Here is a 17948-nt window from a genome sequence, read left to right as displayed (position 1 = left end):
TTGTAGATAAGTTTTAGTGCACTGCTTAAGAAAAACAACATTTAATACGTTTTATTGAAATTCGTCATTTGAGGGTATTTTGAATTTAAGCGTGGTCAAAAAAACACTGACAGCACTGAATAGTTTGGTCACAAAAATAAAGAGATAATTTCGCAAAACATCAAGAAATCTAAAAGCAATTTGGTTTCGGATACCCATAAATTAAAGGATACGGGTTTCAACCCATATGTTGACATCAAGATAAAGGACAAGTAAACTTGAAAGAATATTAATAATATTCTATCATTCCATTACTAGACTCAGAGCACAAATCGACATTAATTTGTAGTATTGTACTTCAGTACACTATCTATATCCATTTACTATATGTAATACTATCAACGATAGTTAGAACCAAAGTTTTCGTAAAAGTCCTATGATGATTCCTATAATCTTTTGATGATGATTATAATAATTTTAGTGTGATAAAAAGATAAATATAATTAATTAATTCCTAGTTGTCAGTTTAGTTGGCTAATAATCGCTAACTCTGAGCTTTATGGGCATTTGACAATACTCGAAAAATGACGTTAAAGTACAACTTGTAAATCACGATCTATAACTTCGCCAGTTTATTGGCCTCAACTAGGAGAGTAATTCATTTTATGAACTCATACGCAACAATCTCATCAACTGGTAAATTATTTGATAAATCAGAAAAGTGAATTTGGGGTGATATAAAATGAATCAAATGTAAATGAAGTAAAGACTTTACACTCTTTGCTTTCATCACCGATATCATGGTGCGTGTGTCCTTAAGCTGTGGTATACAAAATTTAGATATTGATATGGTATTGAGAATACATATGATACAGACAATATGAAGGATCACGTGTTTCTGTCTAAGGAATAAAGCTTCAGTATTCCTTAAGTTCGCAAAAATGCCCGATTTGAAAATGCAGGGTTGAACTTCATCTGGGATGGTTAGAAATGAATAGATCAATGCATGACCTTATATCCAGCCAAATTAACCTATCCTGAGGAAAGTTAAATAGTAGTTACTTCTAAGAGAAGTGACTACTTACTGTAGAAGAGTTTACTTTAACTATACATCTACTACTACTACTATCCGCTTCCTACATTTGTTTTATCTTTTCATATACCCATATTTTTTTTTTTTGTCATTATTAGATTTATAAGTCAATATATCTGCTAAACAAAGACTTTAAGTAAATTAACAATTCCATGAAAGTGTTATGCTGTTCACGGTTCAGTTGGTGCACATCCTCCTAATCGTGACACGTGCTGGAAATCTATAATTACAGGGTTTGCATAAACCAACGATAACAAAAAGGCATACACACAAACCAACCCAAAAGGTCGTCACATACTTCTGTGTTAGTAAGCAAGTTCCTTAAAACAAATTTTTTTTATCTGCAACAAAAAGTATCTTATTCTGCGAATTTGTAGCTACTAATTTTGGGTGAATAAAAATAGCATAAAGGAATAAAAGAATAAGAGAATAAAAAAGTTGAGTGTGAACAAGCGTGTGCGAATGTGGTTTTTTGTATGGGAAATCTTTTTATTTTTGTTGGATTTGGGTTTCAAAAGGAAGTTCCAGAGCAAAATCAATTATATTTATTTCTGTTGTAACTTTGAATTGTTTAGAGTTTTTTCTAACAGGATTTAAAGAATTTTATTATATTTTTTTTTAAATCACTTATAAAGTTTATCTCCAACATCAGTCAAACATAGATAATTCGGTTAATAAAACATTTTAAACACATGTAGAGACAGGCACACCCTGCTTTAGGAATAGATAGAGATAGAGTACTAAAAGTAGCAAGGGACTAATATTTCCTTTGTGGAATTTAATTAGATTAACTTTTTGGTTTAATAATATTAAAAGTATATCGCAGTAACATGGAATGAAACTTATTTTAATTTTATTTTTAAGAGTTGAATAAAATTTTGATATAAGCAAAATTGAATTGAATTCGCATATTATACAGGTATATTTTGAATATCAATACATGTATTCTTATAAAATAAATATATATTTAGGTGGTACTATAATACATACCTTTTTTTAAAAAAATTATGAAAATCAAGAAAATCTTATTCAATTTTAGAAACAGGTACAATAGGTAGGATAGGATAGGAGGTACAATATCTTCACTAAGACTTATTGCGAATTCATTAAGTAAACTCAGTTTTATATAACATATAAATCCCTACTGTTAATGTCATTCTATTAAATTTTTATTATCTTTACCTATTTAAAAAAATTTATAGAATCAAGAAAGGCTTAAAAGTCCAGCTTAGTCATAGAAAAAACTATCACTAAGATTCATTAGGAATCAATAGAAAAAAATAGTACTATATAACGTCTAAAAAATTTATTAAAATCAAGTCAGTTAAGTCATAGTTGTAGAAAAAAGGAGAATATTTCCACTAAAATTTATTAAGTTATTAAGTGGTATACATCTTTTAAGACCAAATTAGGTTATAAATCAAACTGATGGTTCTTCCGTGAGTCAATTTATTGTTTATATGCAAATTTTTATATAAGTTTTTAATTAATTTTTTGATTTTCTTAAACCGGATAATCATATGAAAATCACAAAAAAGATTTAAACATATTATTTTTGTTTCCAAACATACAGTTATCTACTAATTGAAGGTTTATCACGGTTACAACCCCATGCCCGCAGTATATTGCCAAATGACAATACCCAGTATTGTACATATTGTACAGTAAAGGCTAGTCACCAGATGATTACTCTATTTTCGTGTTCAAACGTTCAGTTATCTACTTACTGAAGAAGTCAACCACTGAAATAGGTTCTTTTAGAAAAACTTCTGAACTGCAAATATATTAAAAAAGAAAGTTTCCAACTGAGACAATTTTACATTAATTGCAGAACATTAATCTTTTATATTAGGCCTTTTCTTTTGTAAGTACACCACAAAAGAACAACCGCTTATTCATTTCCGAAATGTTAAATTTTATATGTTTTGCATATATAGGCCTAACAAAATTTTCAGGTCATCCAGAGTTGCCACCACACATAGTGCTTATTTTATATTGTTCTTCTACGATAAGCTTTGAAAAGAAAATATGGTATTGGGAAATTGTTTTTAATTTAATATTGATCTGAATTAAATTATATATATATATTTTGAAGATAACATTGATATTCTATTTTGTCCTAATCTTATCTAGTAGATAAAAATAAATATATATATATATATATATTCAAAAACCATATAGTCAATCACTGTGAAAATTTGGGAAATTATTAGGTTTATCCCCTGGAAGATTTTTGCAAATTTTTATTAAAAGCAGAGTAGGGGTTCTATGTTCATTTAATTAGTAATATTTTAGTAAAAGACTATTATGTAATATAATTTCCAACACCATTAAAAACAATCTAGCAATCCTAGATAAATACAACTCTGCGGTGAAGTCTAACTTCACGTAGTAAAAGGGTGTGAGTGATAATATGAGTTTAAGACTATTAAGTAAGTCTTGTTATATATATTTTTTAAATTAAATATTAAATAATTTAATTTTTAATTTAAAGTTAATTTAAATAGAACAACGACTATAGTGAAAATATACTGCATAAACATTCAAGGATATATATCAAAGGGTTGTAATATTTATTGCTCTTTATATTTATAGTTATATTTTAACTGGAACTTCAATAATGATTATCGTTCGGATTTGTGATTCGTAAAAATTAGATGACATTATATTGACAAATCATATTGAAGCAATGACCCTGCATTAAACTCATATCATATCAGAATTAAAACATATACCTACCTATACATTTTTCAGATCCTGCAGTTGGAATCCTTTTACTTAAAATTTAATATATTTTGAGTAGATTTTTGAAAACCTTTAATTTGAGTCTTAACAACTGTAAGTTAAAGAATTTTTAGGATTCAATTATCATTTTAGCATAGGTTTTTGATGATTTTATGGTTTTATGAGTATATATATAAAAAGTAGTCCGTACCCCACTTAGACAACTTTTATAATATCTTTTTATTAGTTACTAGAATAAAAATTCCTATTAAAATCTAGAATTTGAAGAGAAGTCTTCATAATTTAAAATGGCTGAAGAATTGGTAGTGTTGCCTAATGGTTTGTAAATTTGATTTCTCTCATTTACAGTATTTGTACCTGCTTTGCATATTTACCACACGTTCATAGATTTACTGAGATACGAGTACCTTTGTATGTCCGTATAGATATATGCAAATATTAGCACATACCCGCGTATTTGGCATTCTCGTGCGAATTTTCCAGCAAAAATTTCTGTTGCATTTCGCCTATTTAACGTTTTCGGAACGCACGAACTACAATGAGTTTAAACGCGTTTAATTTATGCTAATTTCCTTACAAAAATATATTTAACAAAATGAAAGGATAACAAATTTTGCAGAGGTAAATGTAAATGTGAAAATTTTTAAATTAATGCAGTAAGTTTTAGCGAAAAAGGACCTTTGAAATTCAATTCACTTTTTCAAAGAAAAAATTTTTAAATTTAAAATTAAATTATGCCATCGTAGTATTTAAATATTTTTATATCATAAAACATAATATAATATAATTAATATAAATTTAATTTTTTTATTTAAAAAATATTTTTTCTGTTAGAAATTGTTGTGTGTAATTGTACAAAATTAATTATAACCATTATAATATGGGGAAAAAGTTGCATAAGGAGATTGTTACAGATGATGAAGATGAGGACATCTCTTCCGATGATAATTCATTTGTTGTTAAAAAAATTAACAGAAAAAAATACAGAAAGCATCAGGTAACTATCATGATGCATAGCAAAAAACTCAATAATATTCATATGTATAATAAATTTTAGGGAAATAAATTAAAACCTCAACGTAAAAATAAAAAAAGGAAACGTTGTTCTGACTGCCAGGCGCTGGTAAGTAGAAAAATTAAAAAAAAAACAAATATTTGCATCGAAAAAAAATCTATAAACAATAAATTTTATTAATAATATATTTTAGTATTTAATTCAATAAGTAAATATCACAAAAAAAAATATATATTAATATTTAAAATTAATATTTTTTATAAGTGTCAGACTGAAGGTTCAAAACTTTTTCACGAGAAAGGGTCTCAAGTAAGTAAATTATGTTTAGAACTCAAATTATACTACAAATATTATATATATATGCAATATTATATAAATCTTAGATTGAGAAACCTAAGGGTACTGCAGGACTACCTAAACACGATCAACGTCCTTTTCCAGTAAGTTGAAAATAATATTTACCCAGTATATACCTTAGAGCACTATTTACATACTTATACACCTACTAACAAATTATATATTGAAAGGTATTTCAGCAATCTTTTCCTTTTTTATATTCACATTTAATAAGTATATACATTATAATGATTGATTCCCAAATAGTAACGTAGTATGCGTAATGGTGAGTTGGTTAAAGCAGTATTCAATCCATTAATCCATTTCGCCACATTACCGTATGCAATTGGTTTTATGATTGTTTGTGTAAACAACTTTATTAGATCTCGACCATGAGGTTTAGAAATTTCTGAAATTCTTTAATGTTTATTTAGATTACCTCTTCCAAAATCATTGGAGAACTGTTTACGTAAGGTAATTGTTCTTTGCTTGTACCATAGATCAGAAGCTGAAGATATAAGAAACAGTTTTCTTTTTTGCTGGCCCTGCTCTTTTACTATAAAAATAATGTCATTTTCGATTGTTAAATCTTGATTCAACCTAGATTTATTCCTGATCTGTCACACTTTGTGCCCCAGTTGAACGCTTAAAGAATAATCTAACTTTTTTTAGTAGTGTTAGTAGGCATTTATATTTTTCATAAATACATATGTCGAATTAAATAACACTATCTGTAAAGTCATATAAAACAGCTGTTAATTTCAGAGTAATTCTGATGACAAATCTCCAGTTTGGTCTGAGGAGCTGGAAGTTCGGAATAAATAAGAGAAATAAATATAAAATTTTTCTCAAGTGTTATATATTTCACTCGAAATTTACTATTCAAAAATAAAGATTGCCATACAAGTGAAGCTCAGTTGAATAAGTTACCCCAGATTTACCAATCGATAATGACTTACATATTGTAAATTATTATTTTGGTCATTTGTTTCCAATATCACTTGAATACTGTTATAACTACGGTTAGAGTTTCTTCTAAACTTCTAATTTTTCATAGATTTTTAAATACATTTAGTAGTGTTATTACCCGTTCTGTAGAAACTTCTCCCATTGCAGATATATTGGATATGTGTAGGATATATATCTTATATATATTACAATGAATATATATATATATATCTATACAAATATATGTTAACATAGCATATAATAATATATAAATTTTTAGATCATTATACCACAGGGCCTTAACAAAAAATGCAGAAGTCAAAAAATTAATGCAGCTGCACGTCGAGCTTTGGTAAGAACGAGAAAATCTAACAAACTAAAAATTATTAAAGAATACTACTTCTATATTCCTTAATATAAATAAATTATGATTTTTTATTATTCAGATTAACAGACCAAATCAGCAATTAAGAAGCTGTACCTGTTTACCGATGGTAAGAATCAAATATTTATAATTTCATAATAAGAAAGAATCTTAATTAAAATCCTCAACCTCATTTATTGAAGTAATTAAGTTAGATATATAATATGATACCAAGATCAGATAAAGTTAATTTAAATTAAATTAATAACAATAATAAATTTATGGGTATCATATATATACTGACCCCGTATATATATTAGTATTTTTTTAAAATTCTTATCGAATAATAATACATGAAAAACAATATGCAACTTTTAAACAAAGTTAATATTATTATTTACTCTTGTAAATCATGGTCTCTGGCGTCTGATAACAAAACTCCGGAATACCAGTTGGGTCAATGTCGAGATTTATACAGGGTATAAAACACATTCTCCTTCAACAGATTTCTTAGCATTTTCAATATAGAAGTCAGCAAAGTCAGCTTGCAATTATCAATGCATTTGACTAATTATTTAACACCTAATTCTCTCTTCAGAACCACTAGGTTTGTGGAATCGAAAATGCTTTCTGAGTTATTAAGGATCTACGACATATCCTTAGTTCATCTTCCTACACAATCAAATCTATCTTTTAAACGTTAACATAAAAAAAATTAATAACAATGAAAGTAACTTCTCGGTAGACTTGGTATTTAATTACATAAATATTTGGACATTCACTCTACAATACCTAGGGGGATATATGTATATAGTCAATAGCATAACCTTTCATAATCAGAAGCACAGCATTAAAGATTATTTTTGAATAAAAAAAAGATTGAAAAACCAAACATGATTATTACTCGGGAGTACTATTTTTCTATTAGGAACCTAATCCATACATAAAAAATATATTGCTAGTGTCTTACGATAACTTTTTGTCTCTTTTTTTTAAATTCCTAAACTTTTTAATGAGTTCTTCAAAAAATTTATGTAAATAAGTTTTTAAATACTAAATTTGATATTTAAAGTCAATTATAATAAAGGAAACTATTTTCTTACTTAAAAAATATTGAAATAACTATATTTTATTTTTTTCGAAAATTGACTTTCTAAAAACTGTAAATTTCGAGTTTTTTCAAATACCCATAATTAGTGGGTATATATAATATATTCATAATTATTTATATTACATATTCACATAAGTAATTTTTTAAACTGCAAAAATTATTTTTATAGCTTTTTATTAAAGATATAGAAGATAGAACTAAAATGTATATATGCGTTCAATTTTCAGATTATAATTCCAGACATTTCTCACCGAACTCAAGCTGCCCGGGCAATGGTAAGAAAGAAAATTTAAACATATAATTCTTATATACAATATAATTTATTCATAACTTTTCTCCAATATGTATTAATAAAAATATATAAAATATTTTGTGTTTAAGATAAAATATATAATTCAATAAGAATATAAATTATATATATGTACATAATTGTAGATATGGGAAATGAAGCAGGAAGAGCGACAAAAAAGGTGTCGGGATTTGGTAAGAATAATAAATATTCTAAAATAAAATTTAATCATTATTTTAAGATATCAAACAGTGAAAGCTTTGTTGAATTGACGGTCTCGCGTCCGTACTTTGTTGCTTGAGTTATATTTTTCATACAAAATATTTTCTTTCAAATGGAAAGTTATAACCAGACAGAATTACTGGTTCCATCTATGTTCGCTTTCGCTTTATGTCTTTCTTTATAGATATATAAAATATATCTCTACGATTGTCTTATGTTGTCTTATGTCAACAGAATCCCTCCCTCACAAGCTCCTCATATTATTCGATAACTGATCTAAGATCTGCAAACCGCCCCGTACGACTAGTGACTACTCTGAGATTAGATAGTGCTATGTAGGTAGGCCTATCAGTCTTCGTGTATAACTTCAGGGCGCTGTTCCTGATGTATTTTTTGTCTGGGTCTATTTTGAGGTCTGGGTCTATTTTAGCATTTTGAAAAGTCTTCGAAGACACAAAATGTAAATTTTTTTTATAAAAATATATGAAAACAAAAATTCAACTTTAGAAAAAATTCTTATCTAGAAACGATAAGCATTTAAAATATACACGGCGGTTCGTTCGAAGATGGTGTACCTTTTTGAGCCGATTTATTAGTCTAAAAATGGTAAAAAAATGATATTGAAGAAAAATGGTCCATTTTTTATATTAACCGAGATACAGGTTATCATAACAAAATGCTACTTGAAAAATACACGCAGTCTTAAAACTCTCAATATCTGAAAAATGGATTCTTCAAATAGTTTTAATTGCACAATAACTTTTAGTCCATGATATATTCTTTAATAGATCCATACAAATGTGTTTAGTACAAAGACACTATTAGTTCTCAAATTATGAATAGGTCAGATTTTTAAAAAATTTTAAAAAATTTTAATGGACAACCCCATTTAACTCAAAATTTTTACAAAATTTTTGTTGTTTTCAACTATAGTCCACGCTCACACAAATTAGAACCACTTTCGAGGATTTCATATATCATGTTAATATGTTTATCGTAGTAAAAGGTAACAAAATAGTAAATGAAAAATTATCTACAAATTAAATTTTTTTAAAAAATGTACTTTCTATTTTTTTGGATATGTAGAAGCCCTATGCTCCACTAGGAGAGAAGCTGTAAGTAATTTGTGATAATTCCTGTTTTAGATTAGTTTTTGAATGAGCGATGTCATTATGTAGGACCGAAAGATTAGTTATGTACTCAAGGAAAAGTAATACATTTCTCATTATGATATTAATGTTTTCAACAGTCGTAGAAGAAGAAATAACGAGTATGGTGATTCGTAGTTTTCGGTTTTATTACCAATGTATACCAAAAAACTGAAAAAAGAAAACGTTAAATACCGAAAAACTTAAAAAAGAAAATGGTATTAAATTAATATCCGATGTTCCAACTTTGAACCCCAAGTTCTAGTCTCAAAGTATTCAATTGCATGATCAACTTTGGATTTAAGTTCTGGACGTTCTAATTTCTAAAAGAACTCTTATTACATTACCAACAATTATGTGATAAATTATTCCTTCCATCATGCACCCTCTTTTTTACAAAAATTCCTCAGCTTATTCATTAATTACAGAAACGCTCGGGAACTTAGTCGAATTTATTTCGATATGGTGGCCATATGTACTCGTAAAACTATGTTAGTAAATTCTTGAAAAGAAGCCCTACAGCGTTTATTTTTGATAACATTATTTAAATTATATATTTTTAAATATCGTTTCATATACTACATTATGAACAATCAACATATTTCAGATTGAGAAGAGGAGACAACTTCAAGAAAAGCAAAAACGAACCTGCCGTAAAAAAGCTAAAAAGCGTGGTAAGAAGCCAAGGTATTCGATTCATTTTATACTTATAATAAATAAATTATTATTATTTTTTTGTAACCAATTACATAAATGATCAGATATCAGAGGCGCAAAGCAGCAAGGGCAGTAAGAAAAAAATATAGAACAGTCAAATCAAGTACTATTATCTTACGAAGAAACTCTCCTGCAAGTACTTGTAAGGGAAAAAAAATACGTCCGCGAATTTACTATACATACCCGAGGTCTAGAAAAATGTTTTACAAGTGCAAATGTGGAAATAGAAGGTCTTTAACGGTAAATATGAAAATTTTAACTTCACTAAGCTACACGCTTCTGGCTTTCACATTACATTACAGAATTATTTATTGGTTTAATTATTATAAAGACTTTATAATAAATACTAATAGAGGAAACACTTTTGCTCTTGCAAATTAATTTTGTTAGAGAGTTCATTATATCCTATTAGCTTCAATACACAAACTGTATATATTTTATAACATGTTATTTCTTTTTTACAGATAAATAAATTTATGAATATACCGGAAAGCGATACTGGATCAGTTTGTAACTGCTCCAGCCAATCATAACTCCCCTTTTGTAAGATATAGGCAATCTAAGAATGCACTTTCCTTAAAGTACCAACAAAACTACACACCACCGAAGGTAAATAATATAATAATACTCGTAAATAAATATAAAATAAACAATAAATCAATAGTAATAAAAAATAATTTGAACTAATTAAATAATTTTATCTTAGTATAGATAAAAATAAAGGAAGTGCTTCTTGCAGTCTACAGACTGGTAGAAGGTTGTTTCACTCTCAAACCCCTATACTGACTTTACCTCAAAACAGAAATATTGTGTCATCAACTTGAAGCCGAAATAAATCATAATATTGCAATTCATATTCGATAAATCTAATATGACATTCTTACTTGAAGAAACTGGTGATGTCTGCTGACTAATAGAACACTGTGCAATTCTCAGCCACTTATATGCACTATATCTTTGATGTGTCTACCTCATTTTCATAATTATTATAGCATCATCTTTATAGCATCATCTTCCATTCTCAGGAATGGAATCGAGGAAGAAAAAAAATGGGAAGATATTCAAAGAAAAAAAAAAATATTCGATGAAGAAGCTATATAAATGTATATAAGCTATATAACACATGCTTCTATTTTGATATGTAATTGCAATTCATATTAGATAAATCTAATATGACTTCTTTACTTCTAGAAAGTACTTGCAGTCTACTAACTGATCGAAAACTGTGAAACTCTCAGCGACTTTTATGCACTATTTCTTTAATGTGTCTACTTCATGTTCATAATTATTACAACATCATCTTTAATACACCAGGAATGGGGTAGACGAAGAAAAAAATTGGGAGATAACCGAAGCAGAAGCTATATAAATGTATATAAGCTATATAAGACATGTTTCTATTTTGATATGTAATTGCAATTCATATTAGATAAATCTAATATGACTTCTTTACTTCAAGAGAGTACTTCTTGCAGTATACTGACTGATAGAAAGGTGTGCAATTCTCAACGACTTATATGCAATATTTATTTGATGTGTCTAACTCACCTTCAGAATTATTGTGGCATTAAATTTAATACCGAAATCGAACACAAAGAAAAGAAATGCTGAGGTATCGAAAGAAGAAGCTATGATGAAGAATGAACAGTTCCGGTACAAATATTCTAGACCTACTTAACATTGCAATTCATATTAGATAAATCTGATATGACTTTCTCACCTGACTTTCCCCCTATTATAATCTGGATTAATGTCTTTGGTATCTATTATTGTTCCCGAAAAAGCAAAAATTTAATTGTAGCTAATGATTCTATACAAATTCTATACAAATCCTTGGAGCTAATTAATTTGGTTATAAATTCTTATATGTATATTTAGGAGAAGTATGATGTAGTATGACTTTGATAAAAATATGTGCGATTGAGTTCTTGAATTAAAAAAAGATTATATTTAAATTGAAAGTGATAAAATTTCGCCCAACTAAATAAATTTTAAGTGATAATAAAAGTATGTCGCCCAACTAAAAACATGTTTTGTTAATTTGGAACTATATACCTTAGTTCCAATCATGTATACCATGATTACAGATACGTGAATAAATAATTGTCAGGTTGTTTTTAATATATTTCTTTACATAATAACTTCGAATATGGAATTTTATTCATGTGAAATTGATCTGATATAAGCAGTTGCAGGTATATACCGGATATTATATATAATGTTATCAAGAGGGATATTTTAATTTAATAATTTATAAATAATAACTCATAATATTATTTATAACATTATGGTTATATATTTATAATTACATATAATTATATAATAACTTCTTTCCGTTAAACTTTTAATTTTCAAACTGCTGATATGTAAAATATCAGACCTACATCGCATCAAAAGATGGAAAGAAGGATTCAAATCACTACTCAGATATATTGCTCAGCAGATCTCACCGGTATACCAAGCAATATCGATTAAAATACATAATTTTAGTCACGTCTTTTAATAACGGATTTAAAACTTTAGCTCATGGTGAACATTCTTGAAATTTTATATTGTTGAATAGTACCGAATCACTTTATATTTACACGGATGACTCAAAAATAGGAAAAAAAAGGAAAAAAAATGAACCTAGTATATATTTGGAAACATTTTTAATGTTTTTTAGTTTCAGGTCACTGCGCAACTGTAATGTTTATTTGTAGAAATTAAAGGTTTTCAAGAGAGAGGTAATATGCAATACAATATTATTTATGTTTCCTTAGATAGCCAAGACGCCTTGAAATTGTTGTGCCACTTTTAAGATAAATATAGCAAACAGCACTCATCTAATTTGATTTTCAGATCAATATATTGTGAAATATCGCAAAGCCGAACAGGCCAGGAACAGGGTTTCTCTTTCAGTAAACAAAATATTATCAAAGATAGAAATCCCAGTGTCCCATCATAAGTTTTATTAGATAAAAAATAATTATAAAACCGGAGATTGTCTAGCAGATAGATCAAGCTGAAAAAATTATAACAACATGAGGCAACTATAACTGTCCCATAAAAGATCAAATACACTCTTAAATTTATCATTGATACTCATTAAGTATCAATGAGCTGACGTCTGCCCTTACAGTTTCATATTTTTGAGGTATGTATGAGAGGATTGGGTGCTTTGGCATTAACTTTTATAGAAGTTACCAGGATATAATTTATACGGATATAAAAAAACGATAGGATATTTATTATATCATTATTCGATTTGGCAGAACTGGACAATAAAAGTTCTAATTGTTAAAATAAATGATTTATAATATTGCTGAGAAGATTAGAAAAATCCTCGTAGTATCACAATGATTGCTATTAAGTTTTATTAATCTTGATTTTATGTCCAGATTTCGTCACTTCGAACTTAACTAATTGGAGCTCTAAAATCGACCCATAACCTTTGGGTCTGTAGCTAAAAGTCCCTGCCTTCAGTGAATTGCCCACATATGGTTCACTGCTGAAACTTATACTCAAAAATCTATGTTTCAAGCCAGCGGCGAACCCCCACATCAACCTTCTGAGTGTGTCAACGTCTTCATTACAGGTATCCCATCTATCCGCGCTCATGTAAACGGATTGGATCACATTTCCATACATATAACTGTGATTATAATAATTATAGTTAATAGCCAAATAGAAATAGAAGAAATAGAGAAATGAAATAGAAAGTAATATACAATACAGAGTAAAAGAATTGTTATGTGAAATGTGTGTTAAAAATGTGACTCTACCATAGTAACAGTATAGATTTCTAATTCTCCTTTTTTTGTATTTATTTTGACAATAAATATTACAATATTACAATAATATTGCAATAAATAATTTTTATATCCTAATCTCTGGAAAAACTCTACAAGAACTTGTAATCATTGACGTTATAATATATAACCAGTGTCTAAGAGATATTAAATAATTAATATATTGTTTTTGTTTTATTTATTTTCAAAATGTATGTCCATATCAAATATATATATATGTATATAGAACACTTATATGAACGAGAAAACTGTGCGCTGCTTCATAGAACTATATATACTCGTACTATACATAGCACAATATTCTATATGTTCAATTAATTTATGCCATATGCTAAATATTTTATAAAAAAAATTAGATTACTTTACCGCATAATAGACCTTCATATTGGTATATCTATGTTTGTCAGAAGAATACAATGCTTTTTATCAGATCACCCTACAAATACTTTTGAGGGTAATTGAAATATCTTCTGCTTAGTTCCACTATTTGTAATAAAGCAATTATTGAAGTTAATGATCTTTAACAAATTATGTTTTAATGTAGTGAAATATTCAAGTAAGTTAATTAAATTAGACATTTGTTAATGAACAACCGAACACCTCTGCAAAGGTATCGGTTCACACCGTGTAATTCACCATGTAATTAACGTATGTGTAGCCAAGACCAAGAATAATGGAAGCGAAGAAATGAAAGTAAGTGAAGGGTTAATGATTTCGGGTTTCTTGATTGGTAAACAACATACAAGCCACAACAGATGGTTTTGAGGTCACTTTCATAGTGATAATTATAAGGAAGTTAATATGAGCACATCGTGGTAAGTAGTTAAATGTAAATAAAAACTATATTTATTTATGAAATTATTCGAATTTTCTAAACACATTAAATTTAATTTTGAAAATAAGAAAAATCAATAAACTTTAGTAAAATATTCTTACCAGTTGAATTCTTAAAAATGCTATGGCAAGCGTAAGATTGCTATTTTTGGCACCCCGTTGAGAACTTATTAAGTTGTGGAATGCAACTGCGCGTTTATGCAGTTTTGTAAATGCAGTTTGCCACTAGAACTACTACTGTCAGTATGGGATATTCATTATTAACCATCAAACAAGTAGCGAACTGCAGTAGCTAAATGTGAACATTTAATTTAATTTAAAAAAGAAAAAAACTTCAATATTTCTCAAGCAGAAAGTTTTGTTGCACTTCACGTTGATTATTTTCTATTTACGGTAGCAAACTCCTGCTTAAACAAGATGCAAATGTAGCACAGTGGAAGAAGTACTTCGCAGATTTATTCAACATACCAATAAAATGTAATAACGCCACGACAAATCCGGAAGTGTGCTCAGTGGAAAACATGAGCTCCCACAACTTACTTTATGTAAAGTGTACAGAGCAATTATGAAAAAAATAATGAAGCTACTGCGCTTGACTTAATCGTGTCAGAACGCAACACTTAACAAGCACATAGATTATATTATATGCCAACGAACTCAGTAGACGAGAGCTAAGGCAGTTGGTAGGTAATTAGACGATCACCAAGACCTGCGTTACCACCTTATCAATTTATGTCTGTCTGAAGAGACAAAAACTCGTCTCTGCTTGAAATCATATAAGCTTATTAGTCACATTCTTAGACAGTCTTACTTAGAGCTGCATAAAGAGGATAATGTACGATGGGACCTCCTATCCGTATCTGATATTACGGAATTCTCAACAGGAGACATTTCAGGAGTTTCTTGTTCATAAAGGGTAAGTTATAGCCTCCGTGCTCCGCTCCGATGGGAATCAATTTCCCAATGACTCCTATTTCTACTTTTTTACTCCAAAAATATATAATATGAATGGCATAGGAATTTTCTTCTTCACAAGCATGATAACAAAACTTCAAGAACTATTGTGACATCATCGGGAAGATAGAAATAAACGGAATACTGGCTCTTGGCAGAGCGAAGCACTGCAAAGATGGTAATCTTTTGTGTTTCATTATCTTTCATTAATAATGTGTGTTTAAAAAGTATTTACGAATATCATAAAGTAAGTCAAATTGCAGATGAATTACTTGGATACACCGCTTAATATTTTACCCATTGATTGTTATAATACTTGAGAAAAATAAAAGTATTTGATAGATTATAACTGGCATTCTATGTATTTTTCTAGATCTTAGAAAAGCATTTAATTCCTTTAAGAGAGGAAAAAACAATGTAGATGGGTGTTTTATACAAGTGATCTAACTTTCAAGAAATGTTTCTATAGAATTTGAATTTATAGAATTTCTAATAGAATTTGATATGATATGAATGTTGTGACGTGACATATAGTATATAGTGACATATAGAAGAAAAAACAATGTAGATGGGTGGTTTATACAAGTGATCTAACTTTCAAGAAATGTTTCTATAGAATTTGAATTTATAGAATTTCTAATAGAATTTGATATGATATGAATGTTGTGACGTGACATATAGTATATACTGCCAAATAGTAATATATACTAAGGTATAGTATATTATTTAGCCTGAAGGACGCGATAATCAGAACAACTATCGGTAAAATTATTGATGCAAGAGCTACCCTTTGAAAAATATAGATTGATACGATGTCTAATAATAAGATGAGTAAAATTTCAGAAACGTAATCAATGATCGAGGTATTGGGGATCATATATTAAAGAATCGTCCTTTTTGATGCAAGAATGAAAATAGGACTTGTCTCTAATAAGATGATAAGATGAGTAAAATTACAAATGCGCAGGCGAGGATTGAGGTGTTAGGCAACAAATATTAAAGAAGATGGTTTAAAAAATGATAGAAAAAAAAATTTTGGACTGGAGCTGATATAATAACAAATACTTAAATAATTTATTAATATTAATTAAATATACTAAGCCCCCTATTCGGTAAACTTGATAAATTGATCAAGTATTGATAATTAATCAAAATTTTTATCAAGTAAAAAGCTTTTTGCTATTCTGTACAATATTGATCAATTTTAAAGCTCAAATGCCTAGCGCAGTACTGCAACATTAAGAATATAAGAATATATGACATACTTCTTATAATAATAAGTAAAATAAGAGATGTGTAATCAATGATCGATGTCTTAGGAATCCAAATTAAACAGAATTTAGCACACTCAATACTATGATGCTAAGGTTATATTTTATATGTACTCATTTATATATTGACCAATGAGCCCGTTAAAAAACGAATTTTATATTAAAAATATTTAATCATTGAAACAAAAAATTAATAAATTAAAAATAAATGCATATTATTTCTAACAACTTTAATCCAGTACTGTATTAATTTTTTATATAAAAATTGCTTAAATTCGTTTCCTACGCTAAAGAGTTTTAAGAAACATACTTAATAATACTTAATACTTAATAAAATTTAATAAAAAAATATTTTAACTATTTTGCATAATAAATAATAAAATGCAAAGAAAAAACTTCAATTTTTTGCTCAAATGCTGATGTTGCTGGTGCTTTGAATAAGTTTTGGAATCAGCACAAAGATGATTATGCATATTTCCTGTGCTCCACCCATTTTACACTGCAGTGATTTCAAAAGATACTTTCAAGCTCGATAACATTAAAGAAATAAAAGAAAATAAAATAAAATAAAATTGTAAGAAAAAATTTTTTTCTTTAAGAAAAAACTTTCTTTACTTTGTGTTGAAAAATAAAAATTCTCACAAAAGTTTTGGATTTTTTGTCTGTTGAAGATTTCCTTTATCGCTTGTTTGCCCTCACCTTTCCACGCTCCCAGCAAAATGTAACAAAATGGCGCCTTCGGAAACTGTGTTCCGAAGAACCCCAAAACTTTCAAGTAGTTCCTTTTGATATGCCAACATTGGGGCAAAAAATTCATACTAACAAAATTATGTGAAAAAACCTTAAATTTATGGTTGAAATGTTATGTTTTCTTAGGAAAAGCAACCGAAAATGGCAGCACATCGAAATGCTTTGTTAAGGATTCCTTCACGCTCTTTGGGGTAGGAAAAGTGCTGTTCACCCTTGTCGAAGTGTGTTCCACCTCCTTTCTTTGTGTGCGCGAGTACGTGGAGTCATGAACCGAACAAAAAAGATAAACAGAAATCAAAGTTGCAAATAAGAAACTAAAAAGTAGCAAACTCGCATATTAAATAAACTTAATTTTAAATGGGGCAGAGGGGTGTCGCTACG

At 28.3% G+C, this 17948-nt stretch overlaps 1 protein-coding gene across 3 annotated transcripts; it reads left to right on the top strand.

Moving 5' to 3' along the window:
* The first annotated feature begins 4655 nt into the window (after nucleotides 1-4655).
* Nucleotides 4656-11980, top strand: LOC119673144. Of its 3 annotated transcripts, none has more exons than XM_038084378.1 (11): nucleotides 4656-4814; nucleotides 4875-4940; nucleotides 5097-5141; nucleotides 6397-6468; nucleotides 6563-6610; nucleotides 7819-7866; nucleotides 8027-8074; nucleotides 9858-9937; nucleotides 10012-10207; nucleotides 10432-10576; nucleotides 10679-11980. In XM_038084378.1, the coding sequence occupies exons 1-10, from the start codon at nucleotides 4698-4700 to the stop codon at nucleotides 10498-10500; spliced, it is 789 nt and encodes a 262-aa protein (XP_037940306.1). In that variant the 5' UTR covers nucleotides 4656-4697; the 3' UTR covers nucleotides 10501-10576; nucleotides 10679-11980. The 3 variants fall into 3 exon arrangements, with proteins under 3 accessions (XP_037940306.1, XP_037940305.1, XP_037940307.1); XM_038084377.1 differs by having other exon boundaries at nucleotides 10674-11980; XM_038084379.1 differs by lacking the exons at nucleotides 10432-10576; nucleotides 10679-11980 and having other exon boundaries at nucleotides 9858-9924; nucleotides 10012-10128.
* Nucleotides 11981-17948: the final 5968 nt, after the last annotated feature.

Source organism: Teleopsis dalmanni, chromosome 1 (genome assembly GCF_002237135.1).
Source record: "Teleopsis dalmanni isolate 2A chromosome 1, ASM223713v2, whole genome shotgun sequence".
Taxonomy (NCBI): Eukaryota; Metazoa; Arthropoda; class Insecta; order Diptera; family Diopsidae; genus Teleopsis; species Teleopsis dalmanni.
This window is presented reverse-complemented; position numbering and strand designations above follow the sequence as displayed.